The following is a 27,465-nucleotide window of genomic DNA, read 5'->3' on the forward strand; positions in this document are numbered from 1 at the left end:
CTGCTATTTTTACAATTTTTTTATGCCTAAACTTCCGGTCTCGAATGATGAGTAACTCCTCTATAGCAGATTTCCCGATACCGATCGAGAAAAACCTACGTACAAATTCGGAAAAACTGATTTGGATCTCCAAACAGGTCCACAATAATAATAATAATTGAATGAAATTCAATATTTAGGGAGGAAAAATGTAATGACATAATTAATTCCACTGAATGTCGCCGAGAAAATGACAACAGAGAATGAAAGCGAAACAATATAGTAGACGCTTGAAAGCATGTTGTGGTGCTGCCATCTGTCGTTCGATTTCAATGCTAAATAATTTTCCTGCTCCCTGTAATAATACCAGTGATTCTTAACCATTTTTCAGCCCATGACAGGGGCAGATCCAGGACGATGTGTCGCAGGGAGGAATTTATATGTTCATTGGATTATCCCGTATTTTACGGGACAAACAAATTTTCCCGTTTTTGGGAAAATTTGGAGGCACTTGGGGGGGGGGGAGTAATCTTTCTTATCAACCATCACCTCACCCTCTAGATCCGTGCCTGAGCGAAGGCAAACATCCTCAGCTGCGAATGGAGCAGAGACAGACATATTCAGCTACTAACGGAGCGGAAGCTGACATCTTCAGCTTCTTCTTTAGTATCTTCTTTTAGTATATATAACGCCGAAGCGAGTACATTCAACGAACGAACCTGCACACTTGGTGTGGGACTTGGCCATAGGCGGAGATAGACTTGGAAGTCTGGGGGGGGGGCAAGGTCATTATTGCTGGGGGGGGCACGATGATGATGATGTCAATTCACATATACATATATACATTAGATCAGTCGACTCCACCTTTGATGGGCGGAGATACGCCCCCCCCCCCCGTATCTCCGCCCATGGACTTGGCTGAGGATGTTTAGTTAGGGTTGGGGACGAGAACGTCTTGGTGGTGCCGGGCGGCGATGCTGGGCTATTGTTGGGTTGGGAATGGAGACAGGGTGGAGAGAGAGAGAGTTGGCGAGGAGCGCCCTGGGCTGGCTTCACCTGGCTGACACACCAGTTGGTTTTCCCGGCACGTCCAAGGTCCTATGACCATTGTGCTTAAATTGCAATAGCGATAGAGTCTGGACGTGCTCGATTCATTCTGTATTCTGCATGCTGTATCGTCAGTGCAATATCACCCTAGCTAGATCCACGCCTACCCTGGACTGAGCTTCTTTGTATAGTATAGTATAGAAACGAACACGCCCAGGCTCTGTCGCTTTTGCGATATAAGCTCATTGATCGTGAGATCGTGGGATTGCCGGCGAGCTTCTTTTTTGTGTGGTTCATTTAAAAACGCGTCGCGGGTCACTCAACTGACCTATAAATGTGCTGCAAGCCAGTTAAGTAATCTGGAAAGGCACCGGGGCAGTGCAAGTGCTCTGAAACTCTGCCGCGTGCCACTTAAGTGATCTGCAAATACCATGCCAGTGCTTAAGTGATTTCAAAATATGTCGCGGGTCACTTAAGTGATCTGGGAATGTGCTTCGGGTTACTTAGGCGATGTGGAACTGCACCTAGGGCAACTCAAGTACTCTGAAACTGTGCCGCGTATCACTCAAGTGATTTGAAACTGTGCCGTGGGTTACTTAAATGATGTGGAACTTCACCGCAGGTATCTTAAGTGGTCTGTAAATGTACCGCTTAGTTCATCTTTTTACAAAATTTGGTTTAAGGTCGCGGGCCACGTCAAATAACTACGAGAGCCACACTTGACCTGCGGGCCATGGGTTAAGAATGTATAATCTATATCGGAAATCCTTATTTCTGATTTTATTTTTACTAAATTCAGTGCAAAGTTTGTAAATCATAGAAAAAATTTGTTAAGCCCTGTTTACATGCGCAATATTGCGGTAGCATTGGAAGTTCTCGCAACCCCCTTGACGACTTGTTTTCTTTCGTAGGGGAAAAAATCGGGGAGCAGCCATTTTCCCTTCTTTCTTGCGGATCTTTGAGGGTTGTGACGTCCTTTCCCATAATCCTTTGCGAGTGCGAACCTCTGACGACTTCAGTAGAGGAAGGTTGAAATGCTGGTTCGTGTAAACGGGTTTTAACGACAATCCTTGAACTCGGTTTTAAACAGGATTTTTCCATTTCCCATGTAAACGAACCTTGTATCAACTATAACTTCGATAATTATTAATCTGTGCTCACAGTTAACGAATTCTCACAGAAAGAAACTTCCAGTTCCCTCAATGAAACTTATACTCACACATGAAATAATGAACTACAGTCAAATCTCGATAACACGAATATGCCGCGGCCGGCGAAAAACATCGATTTATCGTTAGTTCGACTTATCGGAAATTTCGATTTCAGAGAGGGGAAAAGAAAAATCTATTGAAATAACAGCGCTTTTACGAATATCGTATTGGTAAAACATGTCAAACTATTGGAGAAATTCGAAAAGGCTTAATGATATTCAAAATAATGGTAATTTAATCATATTCGATTATTGAATGAAAATATTTAGAAATATAACTAGACGTACATATACGCTCTCTGTATTTCTGTATCATGTAATGGACTCGTATAAATGAAATGAATTATAAATAAAGTTTATACAAAATTATTTGCTGCCAAAAATGCAGTGATTTTTGATCGTCTCTCTTTTTTGTCCTGCCGTGAGAAAGTCATTCACTTTTTGCTAGCGGACAAATGAATTTGCTAAATTCTGCAATATGCATGATAAATTCTGTTGCTAAGTGCTAAATGCTAAATTCTGTTGCTAAGTGCTAAATGCTAAATTCTGTTGCTAAGTGCTAAATGCTAAATTCTGTTGCTAAGTGCTAAATGCTAAATTCTGTTGCTAAGTGCTAAATGCTAAATTCTGTTGCTAAGTGCTAAATGCTAAATTCTGTTGCTAAGTGCTAAATGCTAAATTCTATTTATTGTTAAATGCTAAATTCTATTTATTGTTAAATGCTAAATTCTATTTATTGTTAAATGCTAAATTCTATTTATTGTTAAATGCTAAATTCTATTTATTGTTAAATGCTAAATTCTATTTATTGTTAAATGCTAAATTCTATTTATTGTTAAATGCTAAATTCTATTTATTGTTAAATGCTAAATTCTATTTATTGTTAAATGCTAAATTCTATTTATTGTTAAATGCTAAATTCTATTTATTGTTAAATGCTAAATTCTATTTATTGTTAAATGCTAAATTCTATTTATTGTTAAATGCTAAATTCTATTTATTGTTAAATGCTAAATTCTATTTATTGTTAAATGCTAAATTCTATTTATTGTTAAATGCTAAATTCTATTTATTGTTAAATGCTAAATTTCATATTGCTATTTTTCAAAAATTTTTCGAAAACTTCGACTTATAGGAAGAAAACATCGAGTAAAGAAAAAATATTAACGCTAAAATATGCAAAACGTTCTGAGGCCGCGTGAAAACTTCGACTTAAACAGATATTCGAGTTATCTGAGTTTCGCTCATCTCGAATTGACTGCAATAAAAATAAATCTCATTACTTTTTATTCCAAGAAACATGGGAAAAAACTACGAAATGATATCCCACAGGTGGGAACATTTAAAAAAAACACAGAAACATGTGACTTTGGTTAGTTTCACATAAAGAAGGAAAAAAAAAGAAATAATAAAGAGTGTTCTGCTATCGCGTCATCTAAGTTCAAAAGGACCCGAAGTAATTAGTCGTCCCATCTTTTAACAGAGAGAAAAAACATTATTATTATTATTATTTATTTTTATTTTTTGTCGTCTATCTCTGAAGTTGGAGATGAAACATCTAAGGACACATTTCTCTACAAATTTTGTCTCGCCAACATGTGGTTTGAATTTACGCGACTGAGCAAGTAGAAGAAAAAGATGTATTTTGGCGCCACCATGATTAAAACACCCGTGGAGAGAGAGAAATGATACGATCCAAGGGTTGCCAGAAGTATACAAAACAATAAATTTGTACGAACAAGGCTAACGTGTGAATTAAATGTACTTTTAAAAAAAATATATTTATGTTACGGGTTATAAATGGGTTATTATGCATAACTAACCATATTATGCATAATCGTCAATCGTCTCGTAATTCGATAGATTTATCACTTTTACCGGTGATTATGGAAAATACAGAAGCGTCGTTAGTAAATGTGATAAATGCTAAAAACACTTTTACCGTGATTAAACATAATAGCCTGGTGTAATTGGTGAATTCGATGAGTATGAAAAAATTCCCAAATGAGTCTCGGTAGTATATTTGATAAATGTAGTCGGACAACGATATAACGATAACTACTACCTTCTCTTTTCAACGATATAACCAATTCCTATGAAACGAATTTCATGATTTAACTTGCTTTTTTTCTTCGGTTCCTGTCCCTGCGCGAATGGGAACTTGTAAAAAATCGTCAAACCGAAGAATTTTTCAAATGGGAGTTCATAATATATTGGGTACGATCATGAAATTTGTTAACTGAGAATTGCATAGGGGGTACGGTCGTAAAATTTGTTAAATGAGAGTTCGTTGTATCGAAGTCAATTTGTAGAAGTCGTCAATAGGAGACAATTACATCGGGGTGAGGTTGTAAAATTCGGTAAAATGAAGTTTGTTTTATTGGGGTCTGATTGTATACTCACAGAGAAACTTGTAAAAATTCGTAATTTCAAATAATTTGTTAAGTGAGAGTTCATTATATCGGGATACGGTACCAAAATTTGTGAAATTAGAGTTCGCTATGTCACGATTTGATTTCAGAATTCGTCAAACAGGAATTATTTATAAGAGTTACTTAGGGGATGTTTGGTAAAACTATTTAAATCAGAGCTAAGTATACTTGGTTAGAATTTCGGCTCAAGAGTACGGTCATATAGATAATAAATCTAACACGACAATGGGACCGATTTATCATATTTACCAATACAAAATGGTGATTATGCATAATAATCTGCAAATGTGATGATTTATCATGTTTACCAACGACGTTTAGGTATTATGCATGATCACCAGTAAAAGATGAGTTTTTAGTTCTTATCGACATTACCAACGACGCTATGCATAATCGCCAGTAAAAGTGATAAATTCAGGGAAATTTATCAAACTTGCTAAAATGGTCGGCGATTATGTATTATAGCCGGATTTATCACATCTGCTGCAATGTATACAGTCAAACTCGTTTATAGCGGCATCTAGGATTACAGAAAATTTTGTCGTTATAACCGAGATTGAAGTTTTACTTTTTTGACAAAAAATATAATCAGAGGCAAATTAAGTACCATGCATGAAGTTTTTGTTTCTTTATGAATAGGGTGATCAATTTGACCGAGCAAAAATACAGGATACTGTGATAATTATACAGGACATCGCCGATTCTCACCAAACGTGTTGCCAAATGCCGATAAAATCACTACATAGTCTTTATAAATAACTCTTGGCGAGAAAAACCATGAAATACAGCAAGTCTGCTAAAATGTATTTCACGGGGGGAGAAAGGTTGTCAAAAAGTGAGATGAATATGTACAGCCATATACATCATAACACGATTTAGAAATTATGCAAATTATTTCATTTCTGATTCCAGTGAAGATTAAGAATTAAAACAAACTACATTGAAAAAAAAGGGATATTTTTATAAAAAAAATAATCGGGAAGGGCAAAATACACGGAAATTTATTCGTATAGTATGTTGTTGTGGACTGTTATAGTTGTATGTTGTAGACTGTCATGTCAATGAGCAAACATGCAATAAATCTTTTTTTCAACGTTAGGTGTAAATGGTACAACAGACGAACATACGTTGGATGTGATCAGCTCTAATCTTAGGAATTCCTTTGGGGAAACGAAATTGTCGTCATATCCGAGGTGATTGCTTTTCATCGACCTTATAAGCAAGGCTCATTAACAGAATCCATCCAGCAGCCAATTATTGACGTTATAACTGAGGTCGTCATTACCGAGCTTGGCTGTTTTATTTTTTAATCTTTTAACCGCCAACTGGTTTTATGAATTAGAAAAAATATTTTTCTTACATAGAAGCACTTGATTTTCTTTTCCTGAATGCATGATATTCAAAACTTAATTTAAAAAAAAAAAATTTCATCAATTTCAGCACTTATACCATGAATTTAACTTTTTTAAATCATCTGTGTTTTTAAGGAAGAGTAAAATTTATTTATTTCGTTTTGATTTTAATGTTGTTTCTATGGACATGGGCAAGTCCAGAAAACATACAAGAAAATTTTTTTTTTCATGAATTTTCATTCAGAAGAGGAAATAACAGAAAAGAAGTTAGAAAATCAAATCAAATATCAATTCGGCCGGTAAAAGATTAATTTCTGAATATTAAAAATTACGATTCGACAATTTACTGAAATATACCAAATTCAATTCCAGTTCCATAAAATTACATTCTTTTGGCTTATATCCCGAATTACAACAAAGAAAAAAAGGCGCTAAGTAGCCAGAACAGAACACTGAATCGTCGTTTACCGTAATTTTGCGACTTTATTTTTAAGTTTCGGTTTTTTTTCCAATGATTATATCTCGATGTTAGCGCCGTTTCTGGGCCCCGCGGCGACAACAGCGCAACTAATCAAGTTGAAAAATTGCCAGCCTTTGCCAACAATGTTTTCACTACTTCCGAATTTTTATTTTTATTTTTCTGTTCCATCATCAGCAATAAAAAGAAATTATGACTTTATTTATAACCTTATTGGTCTTCTTTTTTCTATCTCAGTGACATTCTTGTCAGAATCTCGAGTAATTAAAAACGTGGAATCGTCCGAAAAGTTTCAATACAAACGCCAGGAAGAAACTGATAATACTGATTAGAAATGAAATACGCCTTTTGAGAAATAGCAATGATTCTTTTTTCTGCAGAGTGAATTTCAACAACTTAATGCCCACTACTTTGACGGTTTCAAAAATAAATATTATTGATAAATTTAAAGATTAAAGAATTATTAATACACCTTTTTTTTAACATGAATCAAAAGGTCTCACAAAACTATGGTCCACTAGAAATATCATTGAAATTATCATTTAACGCAGGTGTCTTCAACCTTTCAGACATTGTGGGTCAAATTAAACTTTCCACGAAGCCCGCGGGCCACCAAGTTATATCGTAGTATTCTATATCGGTTATCAAAGAGGGTTCCCCAAATTTATTGAACACTTTTATTTACACTCAATTTATTTCTTTCGTTAAATTTGAATTTTTATACGTTTTCAAATAACTTCCTTTCATTCTTTTTATTCGATTATTTCTTTTATCGAATCTGAAACTTGTTCCGACAATTCTGAAATTATTTTTTTCATAATTTTAAATTTTCGTTAACTATGAAATTATTTCCATCAGTACTAATGCAATTATTTTTTCAGAAATTCTGTAAATTGTAATCAATTAAGAAAAAAAAATTCAATAATTCTAAAATTATTTTTCTCATTAAAGTTTGTTTAAGCACTTTTTTTGTAACTTCTGTAATTATGTGCACCTTTCGGATGCCGAATTTGGCGATCGAATTCGTTATGGCGGCTGTTTTAGTGTATCAAACGCATAGCATTACTATTGAATCTGGAAGGTATCTCACAGTTCTAAATATACAGCAGTATACATTTCAGTGGCCAGAGCTCTTTGTAAAGGCTCTTAGAAAAAAGGCCGTGTTGAATTAAGGCAGCTCGAATCATCAACACCTAGCACTCGTGGTGAAACTTCATGACAACAATATAATTTAATAAAAATTTCTTGAAAATAAAGGAAAGCTGTTCAATACATATATGAAGAAAAGTATTTGAGACCCATTCACACAAAAATTTTTTTTTTATAAAAGTAATTTAACTTTTTCAAATTTGATTTTCAATTTGATATTAAATAGGATTGAGTCAATAAAATTTGAATTTTTTGCTTCATCTGATTAACCCATCTGTACCCACTGTACTATTTGAGTGCAGCGAGAATTTGGCTTTGTATAATATTTTAGCCTTGCAGCTAGATGTATATATATTTTAGCACGTGTAGATGACAGCCCTACTCAGAGATTGGATCGGAAAATTCTCGAGAAGCTATTTCTAGTTAAGAAATTATCGCCTGAAGTTGGTGTATTTTATTATCTCTTAGGTACTTCAGTTTTTCATCATATATTATCAACATTATATTGTTATTTTCGTGCAAGTGATTCTTTTGTAGTTGATTATTTAGATTACAATTTAATGTGAATAACTTGCACCATTCAATTTCGTTGTTTCACTTCGGCTTTTTTTTTTTCAAATATGTTGTCATATTTTGCTGTACTAAACTGAGGATACTCGTAGCTCAGTCTCATATTTCCTGTTGATGTACAGGGTGATTATAACTAAAGTTCCTATGTACTCTGAGTAGTTTTTCCTCAAAAACTACTCAGGATTAAATAGGATTGAGCCAGGCTAATACAGCCAAATTTTCAGGCTATCTTAATCAGACTACGGGACAACGATTTATGCAATAAAAAAGATAGCTCAATTTTTTTGACCCACCAAGTGAATAAGTGACGCTTTTTATTGAATTTTCCTTTTTTCCATGGTCCATATAGCGTACCTACCGAGTTTCAATGCAATACTTTCGCCAGAACGGGTGCTACGTAGGTCTGATGGAGGGATGAAAAGATAATTTATTTTCTTTTTTTGGCGTTTGAGATGAATATGTATTCCAATGCTGCTATAGGTGCAAAGAGTCTGATATTATTCATTAAAAAATTTTGAAATTACACTGATGAACTTGATAATTATTATTTTTATAAACTTCGATAAATGAAACAATGGAAACTTGAAGAAATATCATTTGAGACTACTGGGACATCGAAACTGATCACTCACCATCGGCTAAATATTTGACATTTAAGGACTGGTGCGGATGTTGTTGCTGTTGGCATTTGGCACTTTTTGCATGTCTAGGTGACAATCTCTCTCGATCTTTTTTCGGCCCGAGACTTCGGAAAAGTCGGCCTAAACCACCCTTCTTCTTATTGTGGTCGGAACACGGCTCCGGAGAAGACTGCGGATCTAAAAATACAACTTATAATTATTTGGCTCTATCTCAGAAACTAACAGACCACTGATCTGAATTTTTTTTCTCGTTTTTTGTATAACCAGAATGATTTAAAAAAAATAGTATTTTTTGTGTACCATTTTTGAAACACAATTTATATAAATTTTTACGCTCGGTTCTACTGAATTCCGAATTAGTAAAATGTAATTTAAATGAAATTGCAAGAGAAAGAAAGGACATAATCGATTGAACTGTTAATCATCGCAAAAAAAAAAAATCTGGAATGTAATTAAATTTTAGGACCGAAGAAAAAAATCACCAAAAAATATATTAATTCAACAGATTTTGTGTCTATTGCTTGAAAAAGCAATATCACAGACATCTGCAGCAAATGAATAAATAAATGAAATTTTCAAGAAAAGAAGTTGATTTCAACAATTTGTTAATACAAAAGTATTATAATGAATAACTTAGAAAAGAAAATAAGAATTTCTTACCGAGTGCTGGAAACGGGCATGGCTCGTAGAAATACCTGGATCTTGGACTTAGACACCTGAAACAATGTAGAAATTGTACTAAAACGCAATAACAAAACTATAATATATGTAGGAGAGTTAGTTTTTATAATAGTGGCAAGGCAACACTTCTGTACACTTCTTCCGAACAATAAAATCAAATAATGTTTATAGACCACTGAAAAATTAATTCCTCACATTTACAGGCTAGTAGGGTATCTGTCAGGGCTGGACAAATCTGCAGAACGTTATTTGCTCGAATCAGTATTTTATGTACCACTAACGGGCATGTGATGGGAAATATACACATGCCCGGTGAAAATCTTTATGTCGGGCAAATTAAATTTGTCTAGCCCTGGAATTCTTTAAAAAAAAAACTATAAAAAGGTAGGAAAAGCCTTCAGCGCGTGCAACATAAGGAATAGCTGATTGTTTGGTCATTCCTTCCCACCGCCCCCCAGAAAATAATAGACATTGCAGGTCATGATTTCTGGATAGATTCCATCAGGATGTGCAAAAATATTTCACTACATGTTTATACGTAACATGCTCATCTATACATAATATTCAAGCATATACGTTCAGCGAAAAGTCCTGGACGCATTTTAAAAATTAATACAAAATCAACCAATTGAAGGTGAGGTTTGCACCAAAGTATTTATCAAGGCAAGTTAAGAATTTCACTCACAGATCGTCATTCACACACTACCACAATAAAAACTCGACACATATAAAAGGAGACACACAAGCAGACATAATAAACATTAATTATGCAAAATTTTTGTCGCTTTTCATGTGTTAATTTCTTGTTTTCTTGTGGTACAGAGGCATTCTGTATATAAGTAAATTTTTAAACTATTATTTTTATTACAATATTTACTATAATTTTTTTTTTTTGCCTTGATAAGTATTTTGGTGCAAATCACACCCTTTTTTATGTGTCAATTAGTTGATTTTCTATAAATTTTTTAAATGCGACCAGGACTTTTCACCTACCCTGTATTTTTCGGATGATCAATCTAATATATTGAATTTCCAATAATTCTTGTGAAATAACATCCTCTTTTCTTGATTCCTTAGAAACATCGGTAATCACTCTAGCCATAACAGCCACACGGAAAAATATGTACGAATAATGACCGGATACAATAACTTGGTAGAAACGATGTTTTTTATAATATGGTGAAATTGAAAAGAAAATAACAATAACGTGATCTTGAACAGCTGCTGAAACCTTAGCAGCCATAAAGAAAACGAGGAAGAGACTCAAAAAGAAAAAAATAAATAAAATAAGGGGAAAACTAGCTTCAAAGTTAATTCTTTCCCCGAGGAATATCGACACCCCGAAATGCTTCCCCCCCCCACGTTCCCAAAAATGAAACTCATCAAACAAAATTTCATCGAAGGAAATTTCTCGAAACGAACACAACACGAGTAAAATATAATATTAAAAAAAAATGCGCTCCAAGAACATCATCACCATATTTACAGCCAAAGAAAAGCGAAAAATTCCGTTCCGGTCGTTAATGTGGATTTCCTGGAGAAAACTCCTGCGCAGAATCACGTCTTTAAATTTTTGTTACTTCTTGTCGAGGTTTTACAGTAATTGTTATTAACCTCTCGTGCAAATATGCAAAAGCTCCTTCAACCATTTTTTTCCCCACACACAACCCGCGCCCCCCTCTTCTTTCTAGTTCCATACTTTTCTTAGTTAATTAGTCTGGGCGAGAACCGACAGAACTGAAGGGTAGGTGGGTTGGTTGATTAATAACTCATTGGAATGTTCGAGAAACGATTAATTACAATTTGGTGCAGTTGAGCGAATAAGAATATTTAAGGTTCAGAGGGAAATCCTAACGAAAATTAAGGTGTTATAAAAGAATGTTCCGGGGAGGAAGGACTATAAGGTGCAAATTAACTGTTCTTAGACGAGAGAACATTGAGAACGTGTTTTGAGACTTTGTTCTCGCTCTGATTTCTTAAGGATCACGGCGATGTAAGAAATTGAAAGTAGTTATGGAAGTCGCGGAAGAGTGAATTAATTGAAGGTGATGATCTTGAATGCATAGCTGCTACCGGTTGGAAACAGGGGTATAAAAATAAATAAACTGACTGGTTTTGAAGAAAAATTTAATTATATCAATATTAAATTATTGATGTTAAAGGCGACGGCAATGAGAAGATGTAAATTTCATTTTTAAAGACATGAAAATTTTATTTACACACACGGACAAGTTATACGCGACATCCATACTCTACGACGAAACACAATCAACTCACTAAAACGTTCGAAAACTCTCTGGCGATCCGTTGCTAGGTTACCATCCATCGCAAGGCGAAAAACGCTACAACGGGAAAACGTGACATCGTGACGTCACGGAGCATCGTTTATGACCGGTCACTACAATGTACTTATGGGAAAAAATTAATAATAATAAAAAAGCGTGGATATCTTACGTTCGAGAACAATTCTGCTAAAATAAAAAACATAAATGAGATCGTTTTTGATTCGTAATTTTGGTTAAATATTTCATCATAATAATGAAAATTATTTCAATGAAAGCAACATGGATAAACTAATTTTCTTGCGATTGCGGGCGTCTTCCGTTGCTCTTGAATAATCAAGAGCTGGTATAAAATGTTTAATTCTATTTCTAAGGAGTTACAACTCATTCTGATTACGATTAAAAAATCACGGCCAAATATAAGATTATTACACACCCGACCGCGTTAATCTTAATTTTTATATTCGTTGGCTGGATCGCAACTGGTCTTTGATTTTAAAATGCATTAACATTTCAGTTGTGTCTCCTTAGAGCAGGGATTCTTACCCTATTTCAGCTGCTACCCAACATCTGCAACAAAAACAATTTCGTGAACGATGAAACTGTTTTGTTTCTTTTCGAAATTACGAAACAAGTGGCGTAATCAGTGCATTCATAACCGGGCTGTAAGTGGTTTTGTGCGACCCCTCTCAGAAGCCCCTGGGAATTGAGTTTCGGACGTGACCCATAGCTCAAGAGCCCTGGCTGTTATTGGATTAAAACGACACATCTCGGCAGCCCCTGCGACACATAGGTTAAGAATCCATCTGCCTTCAGGAACTCACCGTTAAGAAATGTAGTATGTGTGTATAGGATCACTGGGCTATCAAGATAAATTCGAAACTCAAACCATGTCCTTGTGCAATATCAAATGCACGATAAGTTTCATTGTTAAGATTTCTCAGAACAATCTTATGTATCACAATAATGAGTACATCATGCCTATAACCGTTCATCAACATCATCAATCATTCTCTATGTCAATAATGTGAAATTAAAATTTTTGGAATTTTTCCAAGGAATAAACATCGGGAATGGACCTGATGCAATTTTTGTAAGGCACAAAATAAAGGTGACTTCTCTCCCTCGCAAAAAGAAAAGAAATAAGAAAGGAACAGGCTGTTTCCGTGAAATAAAGTTCAAAGAAAATGCTACGAACAGGAGCCATTGAATTGAGCTCAATCTAATCACGTAAAAAGGCAGCATCCAATCACTCTGCCTTCTACTCACTAAACTTTACAAGAAATCACTTTTTTTTTCCTTTTTTTCTTTTTTGGATAAAGGTGTAAAGAGAGAGAGAGAGAGAGAGAGAGAAAATAAAATCGACCAGGAAATAGTGACCGAACGGGGGTTTTTCCCAGGAATTTCTCCTTCTTTAAGGAAAAATCACCTCCCGGTGATGGCGTAGAGGAGTGTGTGCGTTTGTGAGAAAGAGCCAAAAATATTTTATGGAGCGGATATTTCACGAGCCATATAATCTCTCCTGAGGAGTCAAATGTCCGTAGCAAAATTCGCAGAGAAATTCTCCAAGCACTTTACGCCATTTCTGTGAACATTTATATAATATATATATAGATTTATGATGTTAAGAATATTTGTAGGGGAAAAAAAATGTATAGCAATATATTGACCCATGTGAGGAAATTCCGAGGGAATGAAATGTATACACATGTATAAATAAAATTTAGCATAGAAATGTTCGATAAGTTTACGTATGTGATCGATTTCGGATTTCTCTCTATCGATATCCTACATTTACCATGAATACCTACACATTGATAAAAATACGAAAGCGGATGGATTGAAATCTCAATGCATTTTTCTGGTATGTTGTGTTTTATATGTGTCAAGAAAAATTTATAATATGTTTATAAAAACGTGGAAATTTTCGTGAATTTTATACTGCACTTGCATACGCATATAGATCATAGTTTCCCAAACTTTTTGTTCCACCGCCCCCTTCTTCAGAAATGTTTTCTCCCATCGCCCCCACCTCAAGAGAACCCATATGGACCCATGTTATACCCATAGCTTTTATCGCCCCCTGGACTAACGCCCCCCCCCCCAGTGGCCGACATTACCCACTTTAGAAAACACTGCGTTAGATGAAGAAAAAAATACTTTGAAAATGCACTAAAATGTCGTGTGTTTTCTGTAATGTGTGTATAATGTATCACATTCGATTTCTTGTGATGATAAAGAAAGTTCTTTTTTTTTTCACCACTTCTCCATCCAAATTAACGCTCTAGGGCAGCGTTTCTTAACCTTTCCGGACTCGCGGAGCCCTTTTCAGTGTATAATTTCCATGGCGGAGCCCTTTTTAATATATTATTTATATGACGGTTCTCTTTAGGCCTATTTTTTTGTTTGTTTACCAAATGTATTGATTTATTTTATTATTCTCGAGTGACCGCGGAGCACCGGTTGAGAAACGTTGCTCTAGGGGACTACTCAGAAAGTGTAATGCCCCACCCCCAGATTTCCGTGAGATCAGTGGGAAGATATATTTCAGAGGTAAAAACATTTTCAACCTTTCAAGCGGTTTTCAAAATTTTCCTAATCCGCATTATAACTACCACAATAGAGATCACTAAACCATCTAGAAATTGCTACCTATTTTCAAGAACTTTTTTATTGGGCGTGAGCTGATAAATACCCTCCCCCCCCCCACTCCTTCAAACATCGAAAATAATAATAATAATAAAAACAAGAGGAGAAATCAGGAGAAGAAAACTTACAACTGTACCTGGGCTTTGGGTTGCAAAATAAGAGGGTTTTAAGAACCCGAGATATTTCGGGGGTTCCCAAAATAAAGCGGACTAAATTGAGCGAGATATCTTGGAATTGCCGCTGCCAAGGTTAATGAACTAATAGGGTTGTGCTACCCAACCAGTGAGGAACGGCAATTTGGGTTACCTTTAAAGTGCATCGCGATCGATCGGCAATGCACGCGGTATTGAATACTCAAACAAAAAATTGGAATAGCTTCACGCGAGCAAACATTCAAAAGCAAAGCCTTTCAGCTTCTTTACTACTTCGGTAAAGTGAAAATAGAAGAAATACAACTAAGTCAGAAATAAAAACCAATATCTCAGTTGTTTAATACTATTTATTAAATCTAATGTTAAATTGATGTGACTTTTATTGATGTGAAGTCTTTTGATTCAAAACCAAGTAATTATTTAGTCGTAATATTATAAAAATATAATCTATACACCAAGGAAATTCAATTTTTTAGTGGTAATTCGATTGGTGCGGTGATCTAGAGCCCTTTTTCTCTGTAACAAAATTTGGTATAAGTACTACATTGTTGACACAGAGAAAAGGCGCTGCTTATCTGAGATGAACATTCATTGCGTTTCCCTGTTCGGTTGTTTTATTGCCTTGGGCAATTTGAGTCTCTTCCGCAAACAGGAAAACGAAAAGTGCTGCTCCCCCAATCCCGAAACATTATAGAGGTAAAATCATGTGGCAGGCGCAAGACCACAACTGGTTCGTTGACCACTGGTTGAAGAATTTCACTACGTAACCGTACATACACCTCGTATAAACATTCCTCTGGAAATTTCCAAGGAATTGGCATATGCAGGAACGCGTTGCGTCTGTGTATACGCGTTGCGTCTGTGTATACGCGTTGCCTGTATTTATGTTGCCAGTTCAGCTTCTTTTTGGTTACATTGGTGCTGCCATCCAACTTCCATATTTTGAAGTGAAAATGACAAATTTCCGAATTTTCATGTTATATAAGTATCGTGTTCAAAGTCGGCCTGCTCTCTACGGAGAAACTTTATCAAATGAGAGACCGGCTCTCACTCGAAGTTGGAAACTTGCAGAAACCAACTTCAGCCGACCACAACTGTGCCACCAACGGGTTTCGAACCTGAATCATCACGAAGCGGCGAGTGTAGCACGATTCCCACATGACCGCACAGTGGCAGTTATAGAACATTGCAGAAGAGAGCTACATCGACTCACCATTTTTAAGCCGATTACAAGTGTCTATGTTTCTTTCCATTTAACTTCCGAAGGCTGGGCGAAACCCAGTGTTTCTCAAAGTGGGTGTCGCTAACCTTTTCACACAGGGGCGTCGCAGCGAGATGGAGATATTCATATGTGTGCCGATTTATGATATGAAATGGTTCTTTTATAAATGGAAACATCTACTGAATATTATGGGGAGCCGTGGATGAACCATAAACTGGACAAGGAAGCGAGGGTAACAAAAGTTTGAGAACCACTGGCGTAACCCATGGGTGCACAGGCGTTTCTGCTCGGGAGGGGGGGTAATAGTTAAATTAGGATTTTAATCATAGGGAAATGCCAAATTCAGTTTAAATTAGGGCTGGAAAACTCGCAAAAAAAATTTTTCCCGAAGAAAAAGGTCCAAAATAATGCCTTGACTTTTCAGGGCATTGTGATCTTTTTTCATGTTGGCAGATATGATGCTATAAATTCCAAACATTTTGTTCTGCTCTCAGTCTGCAATTTAGTAATTACACAAAGAAAATTTTCGGCGCCAATGCCAATTTTTTAGTCGCCATGGCGACTCCATGTCTAGCCCTGGTTTAAATTATAAGAACCAAATGTGGATGAAAAACAATGTTGAAATCCGATTAAAACATAAGTCAAAAATATATAGCACTTGTTTTAATTGAGGCAAAGGTCTTTTCAGCATTTTTTTGTCCACACGGTATTTAAATCGATATCCAACATCGTATTTCGAAATAAATAAATGTTTTTAATTGCTTTATGGGCGGATAAATTTCGCGAATAGATCGGAGTTTATGCACCGATGCCGTAACTGGGCTTTTAAAAAAAAAGAACAAAATGGGAAAGACGTGCCAAAACGAACGGTCTGAGAAAAAGCTGTAAAAGTTGGGAAAATTACCAGTTGAAAATATTCACAAAGGATACGGGCAATTATCCTCCATTAAAATCGTCTTGTTATCGTTTCTTGAATAATAACAATAAAATGATTATTTCTTCGTGAAGTATTTGAGCTCTGTGAGAATATCATGAATAGGACTCTTGAAAATGCACACCAAGAAGCACTGAAAGATAGAGACACCCATTTGTATCATTTCTTAAGTCCTCTTTTTTCCCTAAAACCCTATTTCTAGATTGAAAAGTAGAGGAAGGTCTCTCTTTTTCGGTGACTATCCAAATTACATAGAATATAAATGGTTCTCTTCTCCACCAGACGCTGGAACCGAAATGAAGAAACTGGTACTTTAATTGAAAAAAATGTATAGAAAGATATCGTGGAAGTAAAAAAAAAAAAAGAAAATGAGCCGGGGAGATGAACTTTTTTTTTGGAATAACAGGTTGCTGAATAAGAAAGAAAAAAATATATTACGATAAAATAGAATAAAACAAAAATGGTGGTGTGTTCATAAAAGAAGCAGGTCACGTGTTTCATGCATCAGGTTAATTGCTAGGAGTCCACCCAGTGTTGACATAGTGAAAAGAGGAGGAGGTTCACTTTGGGTTGGAGAGAAGAAGAAGAGTATGGTATGGATGAGATACGGAACACATGATGATGATGGGCAATGGTGGGGAGCGGCTTCTTTTCCCGAAACAACACACCGTCAGACAGACAGGCAGGCCATTCAATGAGGAATGTAAAGTGAAAGCTTCAAAATACAGAGAAGACGGGGAAGGGCACACACAAAAAAAGAAAAAAAAATTAAGGTTAGAGAGAGAAAAAAAAGGTAAATTAACTTCGGAGGACCTTTGACAAAAACTCTCTCCGACTTCCGTTGAGAGGTAATATGCCTTTTTCACCCCAACGGATGATCGTAATACGTTATTTACTCTATCTACGTAACCTGCCATGCCGGTCTACCCTTCCCCGAAGAAAGCGAAAGGCTAGTTCATATAATGATCGAAAGACGGCGCTCCGACTCGAAAAATGGATCCGTCCGTAATGAACAGCGATTCAAGGTACTCGTGGAATATTTGGTTAAGCCTCCGACAAATATTTGGTTAAGAGACGCGAATCCCCGAAATGTTTAGTTAAACATTGAATGATGCACGTTCCGTGAAATACTAGATTGAGCCTCGCAAGTTATCACGTCATGCCAGCTGACGACGTAATATGTTTTCGCCCAAGTATAGCTATTTAATACAAATGTTAAACATACTATGCAGTTAGTTCAGCTAATTAATCTAGAGTACACAAAATATTTGATTGCTGTGGATCTGAAATGAAGTACTATCTGGTCATTCTATGACTAATGTCTTTTCCCATGGACCAAGAAATGGATAAGTTTTGGTTATCATAGTGATTGGCCACCGATAAAACGCGAATCTGCATAGAATAGTCTTTAAAAACTGTGTTTAACCCTTTAAGGGCACAACAGAAATCACTAAACCCCCCCCCCCCACCCCATCCTTCAAAATGTTATATCCTTTTTCAATGAGATAGGCTTTCTTCGGATTTTCGGCAAGTGAAAACGAACGGGTATAGGGAAAAGTGTTTAATTGAGAAATTAACTTTACAAATATCTGTGGGCTTGTGGATGGTAAAATAAGAGGTCTTTAAAGAGGTAAGATATCTCGTAATGCCGTTTACGAGGTTAAGGATATTCGCGATTTTATTTGGATGAAAAAAACTTGCCTACTGTTCTCCATACGTCTTCATTTCACAGTTTTCCTCCTGTCAAAATGGTATCGAAAACTTCGAAATAGTGATTAGTCTGCCTCTGGCCCCTTAGAGACCGAGTGTTGTTTGTAGGAGGAAGGTCAGTCGAACATGGTGAATAATAAAACAGGTGGGAAACTTTTTTCTCTTCAAAATGGTACCTTTCTGTGAAGGGCCATTAGGATACCGTAAATGATAAAATGCTGCTTCTGATGCGTTGTCAATTCATGGGGGGAAGCAGCATAAAGTTTTCCATGGTTTTGACACTTTAGCTAGAGGGTGATCGAGCACTACGGTCATTCATTCAAATACCTGAAGAAGTTAGTCTCCAAAGTTTGCTCTCAGAACGTGGCTGTTCAGCTCAACAGGGCTCGCGAGGACACGGGTTCGAACCCCACCGGCGCCACAATGGTGATCGGCTTGGTTTTCTGTGGTACCCAACTCTGATCGAAGCGAATGAGAGCCGATCTCTCGGTTAAAAAGTCTCGCCACAGGTCTACAACGGGACAAACATTCAGTCATCACACTTCACTCACAATTTGAAATATAGATTTTGCACTTAAAAACTCATACAGGACACTGCATACGCACTCAGACAGTTTGGTACACACACATTCACCCTTCCGGCACACCTCAATCGGTAGTAAATTGCCGAAGGCAATAGACATACATTGTGTTTGGTTGAAGGAAAGAAAAAGAAAAAAGCTAAACACACACACAGAGGGCACCTTATTTGAATAGGTATGTTTTTCCAGATCGGAAATCCGCAAATCATTTTTGACACTTACAAGGAAAGGGTCCAAAGGTGTCATGCTCAAAAAGTTTGGAAAAAATTACTACTAATTTTACTCATTAAGATATGCACAAAAAATATAAAAATATCCGCGGAATTATTGTGGGTCACTCAAAAAAAAGTATGTAAAATATTAATTCCTTTGCACCCTGTACATACTGAAAATCAGTTGATATAATAATCAAGTTCCCCTCTCCCTCGATTTGAGCTATCTATAGCCTTAACCATCCATCATTTCATTTCATTTCATTCCGTGCACCGCCCAGGCTCTATCGACCATTGTCAATTTTAGCCATTGCCCGGATGAGGGGGGCTGGGCGATGTTGGGTGCTTTATTATGCATATAAAAATATAAAATACATGAACATTGAATATAAAGACACATTATTAAAACAAAAAAAGTATAGACGGATTTAAATATTTCTATTTTACAATATACAATTTATTCCGATGAGCTCTTCTGATGTCTTTTCCAGCTTTATTGGGCCTGAGCCCCTTGTTTTTCTCTGTGTCCAAGCGCCAGGTACTGAACCACGTTTTCCCTCATTGGCTTGTTGGCTCGGGTGAGCCCTCCATCAGAAAATTATGAAACTTCGACAACGTGTCAGAGGAAGAAAATTTCCGAGGTCCTTTTAACAACAGAAAATTTCTGTACTTCGGATGGCTCTCCGAGACCGTCCATCCCGTTGGGAAAGAGCGCAAACCATCCCAAGATGGTCTCTCTGGGCGGTCAGCGGTCATGTCTGTCTGTCTGTACTTCGGGCGCAAAATCACCATGCCTGCGTGTTTCACCAGCAAAAACAGAGAAAGAATACGTTCTTGTAAAGTCAACCTGTTACTTTTTAGTGAAGAAATAAGAATTACGTTTAGTTGATATCACATACCGTGAAGCTTGAACAGTTTGGCCACATGTTTGCGAAAATGCCCTCTATATAGTGATGAATGCCCGAACCTATTTATTTTGCTTTCAATTTCTTTCTCATCCCTTCATCAATACATTTCCTTCAATTCCTTATCATTTTGATGAATAGTTACTGCAGTAGAAAGCGGAGTACATAACTTTGACTACGTGTATACGCTGTACAACCAAGATAAATTCGTATAAGACTCTGAAACAGCTGATTTGAGTATTGATTTGAATTGATGCTAGAATACATTAGCATGAAGTTATGCGGTTGTTGCGTGCAATCACTTGAAACGCTGAACAAGAGCGTGCGAAATCTCCGCTTATAAATGCACCAAAACGTACTCTAAGCACCGGAATACGAGTGCTTTGTCTCACTCACACGCATCATAGAGAAAACTGATATCAGTTAGCAGCTGAAAACGGAAATGATGGCCTCTTGCCTCAACCAGATCAGAATAGGAGTGCACATACGATCAGAAGCCAAACCACCACAGATTCTGACTCAGAAATCACACATGACAGAAGGGACTAATCTCTCTCTCCGGCTCCGGTTGGACTATATCCATCCTTTCTGTCCCTCCACCATTTCCCTTCATCACATGACATCTATGTGTGTGTGTGTCGCCTCCTCGCCAACCCAATCAACTCAACCGAGTGATATTCATTTCACGGTCCAAGGACTCACATGGACTTATCTTAACGGGCGGGAGTGTCAAATCATGCCTGGTGATATGATTCGAGGGGAAACAACTTCGGAGGTCATACATACTCACATGGCAATGATATAATTTTGGAATTAGGAGTTGGCGGTTGGAAAGATGAGGAAACACATTCAGAAGTGAAATACCTAAAAGGGTGAGCTCATGAGGCAGTGAGACTGCGAAAAGGTATCGATGAAATCTCGAACCTCCACACGTTATAATTAGATAGAATTGTGGGACTTTTTTTGACTTTTTGAGTGGATATTGTTGTTTTTCGGTTAGATTACACCAAGGGTACTCAACCTTTTGGGGAGTGCGGGTCACTTCATGGGTTTGAAAGCATGCAGCGAGAGTTATCTAGAAATGAGTCTCGAGCAACTCAGCTGGTCTGAAAGTGGGCTGCTTGCCACTTGAATCATCTGGAAATGTGCCGCAGGCCACTTGAGTGATCTAGAAATATGTCGTGGGCGATTTAATTGATCTTGAGATGTGTGAAGATCCACTTGAGTGATCTATCAAAAACGAAATATGCCGCTTAAGTGAACTGTAAATGTGTCGCGGACCGCTTAAGCGATCTCTAATTGTGTTGTGAGTCACTCAAGTGATCTCGAATCGTACCGCTGGCCACTCTAATGATCGGGAAAAGTGCCTACCAGCCACTTAAGTAATCTACAAATGTACCACGTTCAATTTAAATGGACTGGAGGTTTGCCGTGTGTCACTCAAGTGTTTTGGAAATTTGGCTGGAGTCGCTTAAGTGATCTGGATATGCGCCGCGAGCCACTGAAGTAATCTGGAAATGTGCCACGGGACACTTAAATGGTTTGATAATCTTTCATGGGACCACTTGAGTGGTTTGGGTATTTGTCACAGCACATCAGATGACTCCGTGGGCCACATTTGACTGGCGGGCCATGGGTTAAGCAAGTATGGATTAGACTCTTCCCGGTACGAAAAAAAAAGAGCATGAATGTATGCGCATATGAATAGAAAAAAAAAAAAGAAGGCGAGGAAACAAAAACAACACTCGTACATATCCAGGTGAGACAGACACGGTTTTTGACATCCATCCAAAGATTACACAGGAAACTTCAAAAATTTCGTGACGTCCTGTCTGGAACTGCGCGACGTTCTTTTCAAATAACTTGTTTGACGTCCGTCTTTGACTGTGTGACGTTTTCCTTTCTTGTTACATGGAGAATTCGATGATTTCAAAAGTGTTACGTGAACTTCACGAAAAGGTGAAGGTCCTACTGTTATAAGTTTGACGTCCAGACTGAAATAGGCATTTTCAGCCATAATTCCATGGTAAAATGTTACAAGTTTCAATTCAATTTGATCACTCCATTTGACGAAATTAGAGCAGAAACATGCACAGAGAGTGACTTTGAAAAAAAAATTCGTAAAAATGAAACAAATTTTGGTGCAAGTAATCCGGTCCGAAGCAGAATTTGTGAATCGGAATTTAATTTGGGGGAAAAAAAAAATTACAAAGAATTTCCGCCCATAAGCAGCGGCTTCACCCCCATCACTGCAAAATTCAATTATTTTTTAAAGTATTTTTGTTCCTATCTTAAATATTCCACCCGCCCCTAATTTTGTCCGTCTACAACAGTTTCCCCCTTCTAGTTCCGGCTCTGTCCACGGATCCTTTGCGCCTTTTAGACGAAGTCCAGTGACCACCTCTGACAATAAGATGGTTACACACACACCTTTACAGAGTAATTATTCAGCATATAATAATGCAAAAACAATGAGTTAATTTTTTTCTCGTTTAAGCTCGTGATTCCCCTGAAACGTCTTCAAGAACCTCCAAGGAATCCATGATTAAGAAAAACTGGTTTAGAATGTGATTTTCTGTTTAACACGAATTATTCAGCCATTGCTTTCCAAGATTTGTGGTGAAAGACACATTGAACACTTAATACCGTGTGAGGCAATATCTCTTAAAGTAATTATATGTTATTTAAGCGAATTTTCTTATGTATATAGAATATCATCCTAAAAATTAGATGACATACCTAGCGCCACCTGTCGATGAAATTTTGAACCAAATATTTTTGTTTGCAGAGTAAAATTAGATTTCACATGCTACGAATTTTCTTCATATGAAATCTTCATTCCAACGTTATGGTTGAACCTGCATTTTTGATTTTCAACTTTGCTTCAATGACGTCCTAATCATGTAGATCTTTGTTTCTCAACCGCCGGGGCCGAGGCTCAGTACCGGGCCCATTCAGTCAAACCTTGCCATGATTGTGTAAGTTCAATTTAACGTTCATTTTTCCTCATTTATATCCAATTAGTCATATATATATATGGTCAGACCTTCCACTTATAAAAAGAATTTAATAGGGCCGCGGGCTTCCAGAAGTTGAGAAAAGCCAATGTAGACTGTCCTACGTATATGTGTATTTCAGGTTCAAGACAAACATATTTAGGTCCGGAAAGCATATAAAACACAAGAGAAGCTATTCGGATCAGGTACCGATATTTTTACTGAATTTTACGCTCCCGGGAAATGCTTACAGCATTTACATAAGAGATTTATATCACCATGAATGATAAATATGCACTCTAATGAATTTAAAGATCTGTAATTTCGTATACGGTATATCATAATAAGCATTTTGTCTCATTCTTCTACGAGTAATCCAACCGAATTGTTTTTTCCCTTTGAAGATGGCGAAAATTTGGTGCCCTTCCTTTTCTTTCATTAGCTTCCCCCCCCCTCCCCCATATTCCCTCCAACCACCACCAAAGGAAAAGTTGCCCCTTCTTATTTCCTTATTTTACGCGAAGAGTATAACCCTATTTTATATATAGTGTATTCTCCTTGGCACTTCATCACACAAACCGGAAATTTGCAGCGAGGTCGTGGGAAGATTTCGGATCCGAATCCCTGAAAACCACAGGAAACAGGAAGATGAACAGCAAGAAGAGTATGAAGATGACGACGCTTCTTCTTGTTCTTCTTACATTTGCTTGAGGGTTTTTCAGGGAGTCGGTCGATAGCGGTTCTTAAATCCTTTTTATCTCAATTCTAGGGACATGAAGTTGGCGCATTTCCATCCTTCTATTTCAAGTTTTGAGGATATCTTCATGTTGTTATATCATTTATTTAACAACACAACATAGACACCGTATCATACAATGCAAAACGAAAAATCTTCATGTTTATATGAAAAATGACGTTTTTTTTCCACGATTATTTGGAGAAGAAATTGTCTTACAGTGATTTAATTAGAATCACGGAAAATGTTATCATTCGGGCATTGTTGCTCACTTTTGCAAAGTGAGGAATGGGCAATAACACAACAGGGGGAAAAGTTAATTTATTAGTTATCGACACTTCGATTAATGTTATTATTATTATTATTATTATTATTTTTTTTTTGTGGATTCTGAAGCTAGTATTTAATCAAACTTTTTCCCTGTCAGTTATCGTTATCAGCAAGCCCGGGATGTTGTTTCCGTAAAAAACCTTGAAAAATGACTTTAAAAATTCACAAAAAAACCCTTAAAAATGCCCTAAAAATATTTAAGAATGAAATAAAAATTACAAAAAAAATGTCATCAAAATAACAAAGTTCTTGAAAAACCGGTTACATTTGAAAGTCGAAAGGAAAAAAAAAGTTTTGCTATCACCAAACAAAAAATCATATGCAAATTTCTTTTCTCAACTTTTAGATTTCATCAAAAATGACACTTTTTCTAATAAATGTGTAATAATTCATGTGAATCGGTTAGGAACACCGGTGTTATGGCTCCCAAAAGGGTGGGGTGATAGGATTCCAGCGCGGGAACCTGAGACGATTCTTATCATTTTTTGTTTTTCACACTATAAATTCACTATTGAGAAGCCCTTGAAGAATTTCACCCGAGTCCCACCAAAGATCTCACCCCGGGAGCCACCGTTGCTAGATGTAAGGGCCATCACTGGCGTGTACTTAGGGTTTTTTGAAATAAAAAATGGAAAATGAGTCCCGCCCTTAGAAAATCTTGTGCATGCGTATGGTTGGGAAGCCACAAGGCATCTTTTATTATTTCCCAAGAAATTCAAACTTATTTTTTTATAAGTAGTAAATGAAATCAGTATTCATATTTTTTTTCAATTCTTTCATTGCCACAGAAATTTAAAAAGTGAAAAAATATCATGAAAATGCCAAAAAATACAATACGTGAAAAAAAAAACAAGAAAAGGAAAAGATTTAAAAACTGCCAAATGTTATCAACATCCGGGCCCTGGATATCGGGCTGCAGCCTATGTAGGAGGCAAAGAGGTGTTCCCCTCCTTTGTTGACAAAAATTTCGGTACTTAATGTCATAATCGGGTTATAGTATTTGCTATTATCTATTTGCGTGTGTGTCTCAAAGGCGTAGGACATTGGCGAAACGCGAACTTGCCCATGCGGGAAATCAAGTCTTGCGGTAGTTAATCAGTTTTAGTGACTGAATTATAACCGGCTACATAACTGAAATAGTTGAGTATTGATGATGTCTACAGTGGGGGGGGGGGCTTGCTCTAGCAAATCAAACGATATTCATGAGAATGCGTCCTCATTCATGAGAATCAAGTTAGCGTACCAGACTGGCTGTTGCAACCACTAACTAGACTTCGACGCATAAAGCATGAAAGCAACAACTCTGCCACCTAACTTATCTTGTTGCTGAGATCGGCTTCCAGCCCAGCTTTGTGACAGAGCTGCGCGTATTTCTCCATCTTTTAATGCACTCGCGACCTAACTTTTTATAACAGTTCAATTTACACACCTTCCCCCATATTCTAGCTATATTTTGAATTATTTATATGTATATATTTAGCTCATTCATTTCCATCAACGAAGTTATTTGTGAAAAAAAAAGCATTCGTATAAATGAATACTCGGTTATTGTAATGAAATCTAGCAATACTGTAATAAGAAGAGCTTCATTCCTTTACGAAATTATACAAAAAGGAAGTACGGACGGACGTAGCAAGAATGAAAGAAAAAGGAACTAATACAGGAACCTAGGGCGCGCCCCAAGCTTTTGATGCAATGGAGATAGATCCAAAGCGTACTTCATTAGGAACATAACCAAAGCACGTACGTCGAATTTCTGCTGTATCTTTTTGAGTTAGCTGCTACAGTGGGAGGAAAGCCAGCCACACACACACACACAACCGTGTGCTTCATCACCCTTCTTTGTGCCCCAATTTGTGCTTTTGGGGCCCTCCCCACGACCCAAACATCTTTACTTTTTATTCACTTTTCTTGAGGGAGGAAAGGCATTTCTTTTCCATTTTTTTTCAATGTGTGTGCGTTGTTCTTTTGCCGTTACTTCCGAAACACGGTGCATTCGTGCAAGAGCTGATGCCCGAATTTCCTTGCATGGCTTTCCTCTTGGTCTAATTCCCCCCCCCCTCCTCCCCGATATACACAAATTCTGCAGACGCTGGAAGAATAAGTGATTGGATGCCGCCTCTAAGAGAGACAGAGAGAGGTTTTTTGCAAAGAACTTTCCCTATTAAATTTAGAGAACATTGAATGGTAATGTGCATTTTAATACAGCGTCGCCATATCGAGGAGGAATCGGTCTAAATTCATTCTGAGGAAAATACTATGTTGATATAAAATAGAGATGAGAGAAAGTATTCCGGGAAAACGTTATCTTATTTTCTGCCATTTATTGATCCACGAGTGCGATGAACTTTACAGTGACTACAAAATGGAAAATACCATTTTCTTTCCATGTACCGCATACCGTTTCTTTCTACAACTCGCAGAAAATGATCATGGGTGCTACAAATAGCGTTGTACTTGCGCGTACAAATTCAAAGTCATAAATATAGATTTTTCGTTTTGAAAAATAAATAAATAATAATAGTAACCAATTGATATCCTAAAAGCTCTCCCAGAAAGCAGGTCAATGAAAACTGGAGGGCAAGCCTACATACAACATGAGTAACCTACAACGCTAACAGAACGCTATACAGAACTAGCCTTTTCCCCGTTTTTCCTGTATTTCATAGGTCGGTGGGGTGTTAATATTTTTCCCCTCTTTACGCAAAAATGCCGAGGATTTTCTTCATATGTGTACGCATCCTTTGCTTCCGTAATCATTTCATTTTCATCTTGATGTATTCTATTTCTGACTCAAAATATCATTCAGACTATGTTCAGAAAAGTGTTTATCATAATGTAATAATTACATAATCGCCTATATGAAGTACAACGTATACTGGAAATTTCTGTTTATTATACAGGGTCTCCAGTTCAAATGTAACTATTTCTGAGCTGTTCCTACACTGTACAAAGAGTTGGATGGGATAAAAAAGAATATATGTTACTGCCAAAGCCCGAAATGCGGCCATTTCGCGAAGTTGCCGGAGATTCCTGGCCAAATCTCGGTGTGCTTGTAGGACGGTACGGTAGAAGCCGAATCGACTTTTTTTAATCTCCACGTGAGATACATGTCCATGTATAGCAGCTGTATTGGATTATCTCCATGTGACGAGAGAAAAAAAAAGTGAAATTTCAAAGAAAAACTATAAAAACAATTATATAAAAATGATTACCG

The 27,465-nt window shown here is 36.9% G+C and overlaps 1 protein-coding gene across 1 annotated transcript in view; it reads right to left on the reverse strand.

The window, feature by feature from the left end:
* Positions 1–27,465, reverse strand: part of LOC149076543 (uncharacterized) — a 374,649-nt gene that overhangs the window by 87,340 nt on the left and 259,844 nt on the right. The window contains exons 5-6 of the mRNA XM_089244125.1: positions 9,519–9,574; positions 8,850–9,035 (exon numbers count right to left, since the gene is read on the reverse strand). Of these exons, the coding sequence (XP_089100251.1) occupies positions 8,850–9,035; positions 9,519–9,574 (242 nt within the window). The remainder of the gene's footprint in view (positions 1–8,849; positions 9,036–9,518; positions 9,575–27,465) is intronic.

The sequence above is a fragment of the Pholcus phalangioides genome, unplaced genomic scaffold (assembly GCF_987345545.1).
Source record: "Pholcus phalangioides strain wild (caught in Gottingen) unplaced genomic scaffold, Ppha-v1.0 ptg000015l_1, whole genome shotgun sequence".
NCBI lineage: Eukaryota > Metazoa > Arthropoda > Arachnida > Araneae > Pholcidae > Pholcus > Pholcus phalangioides.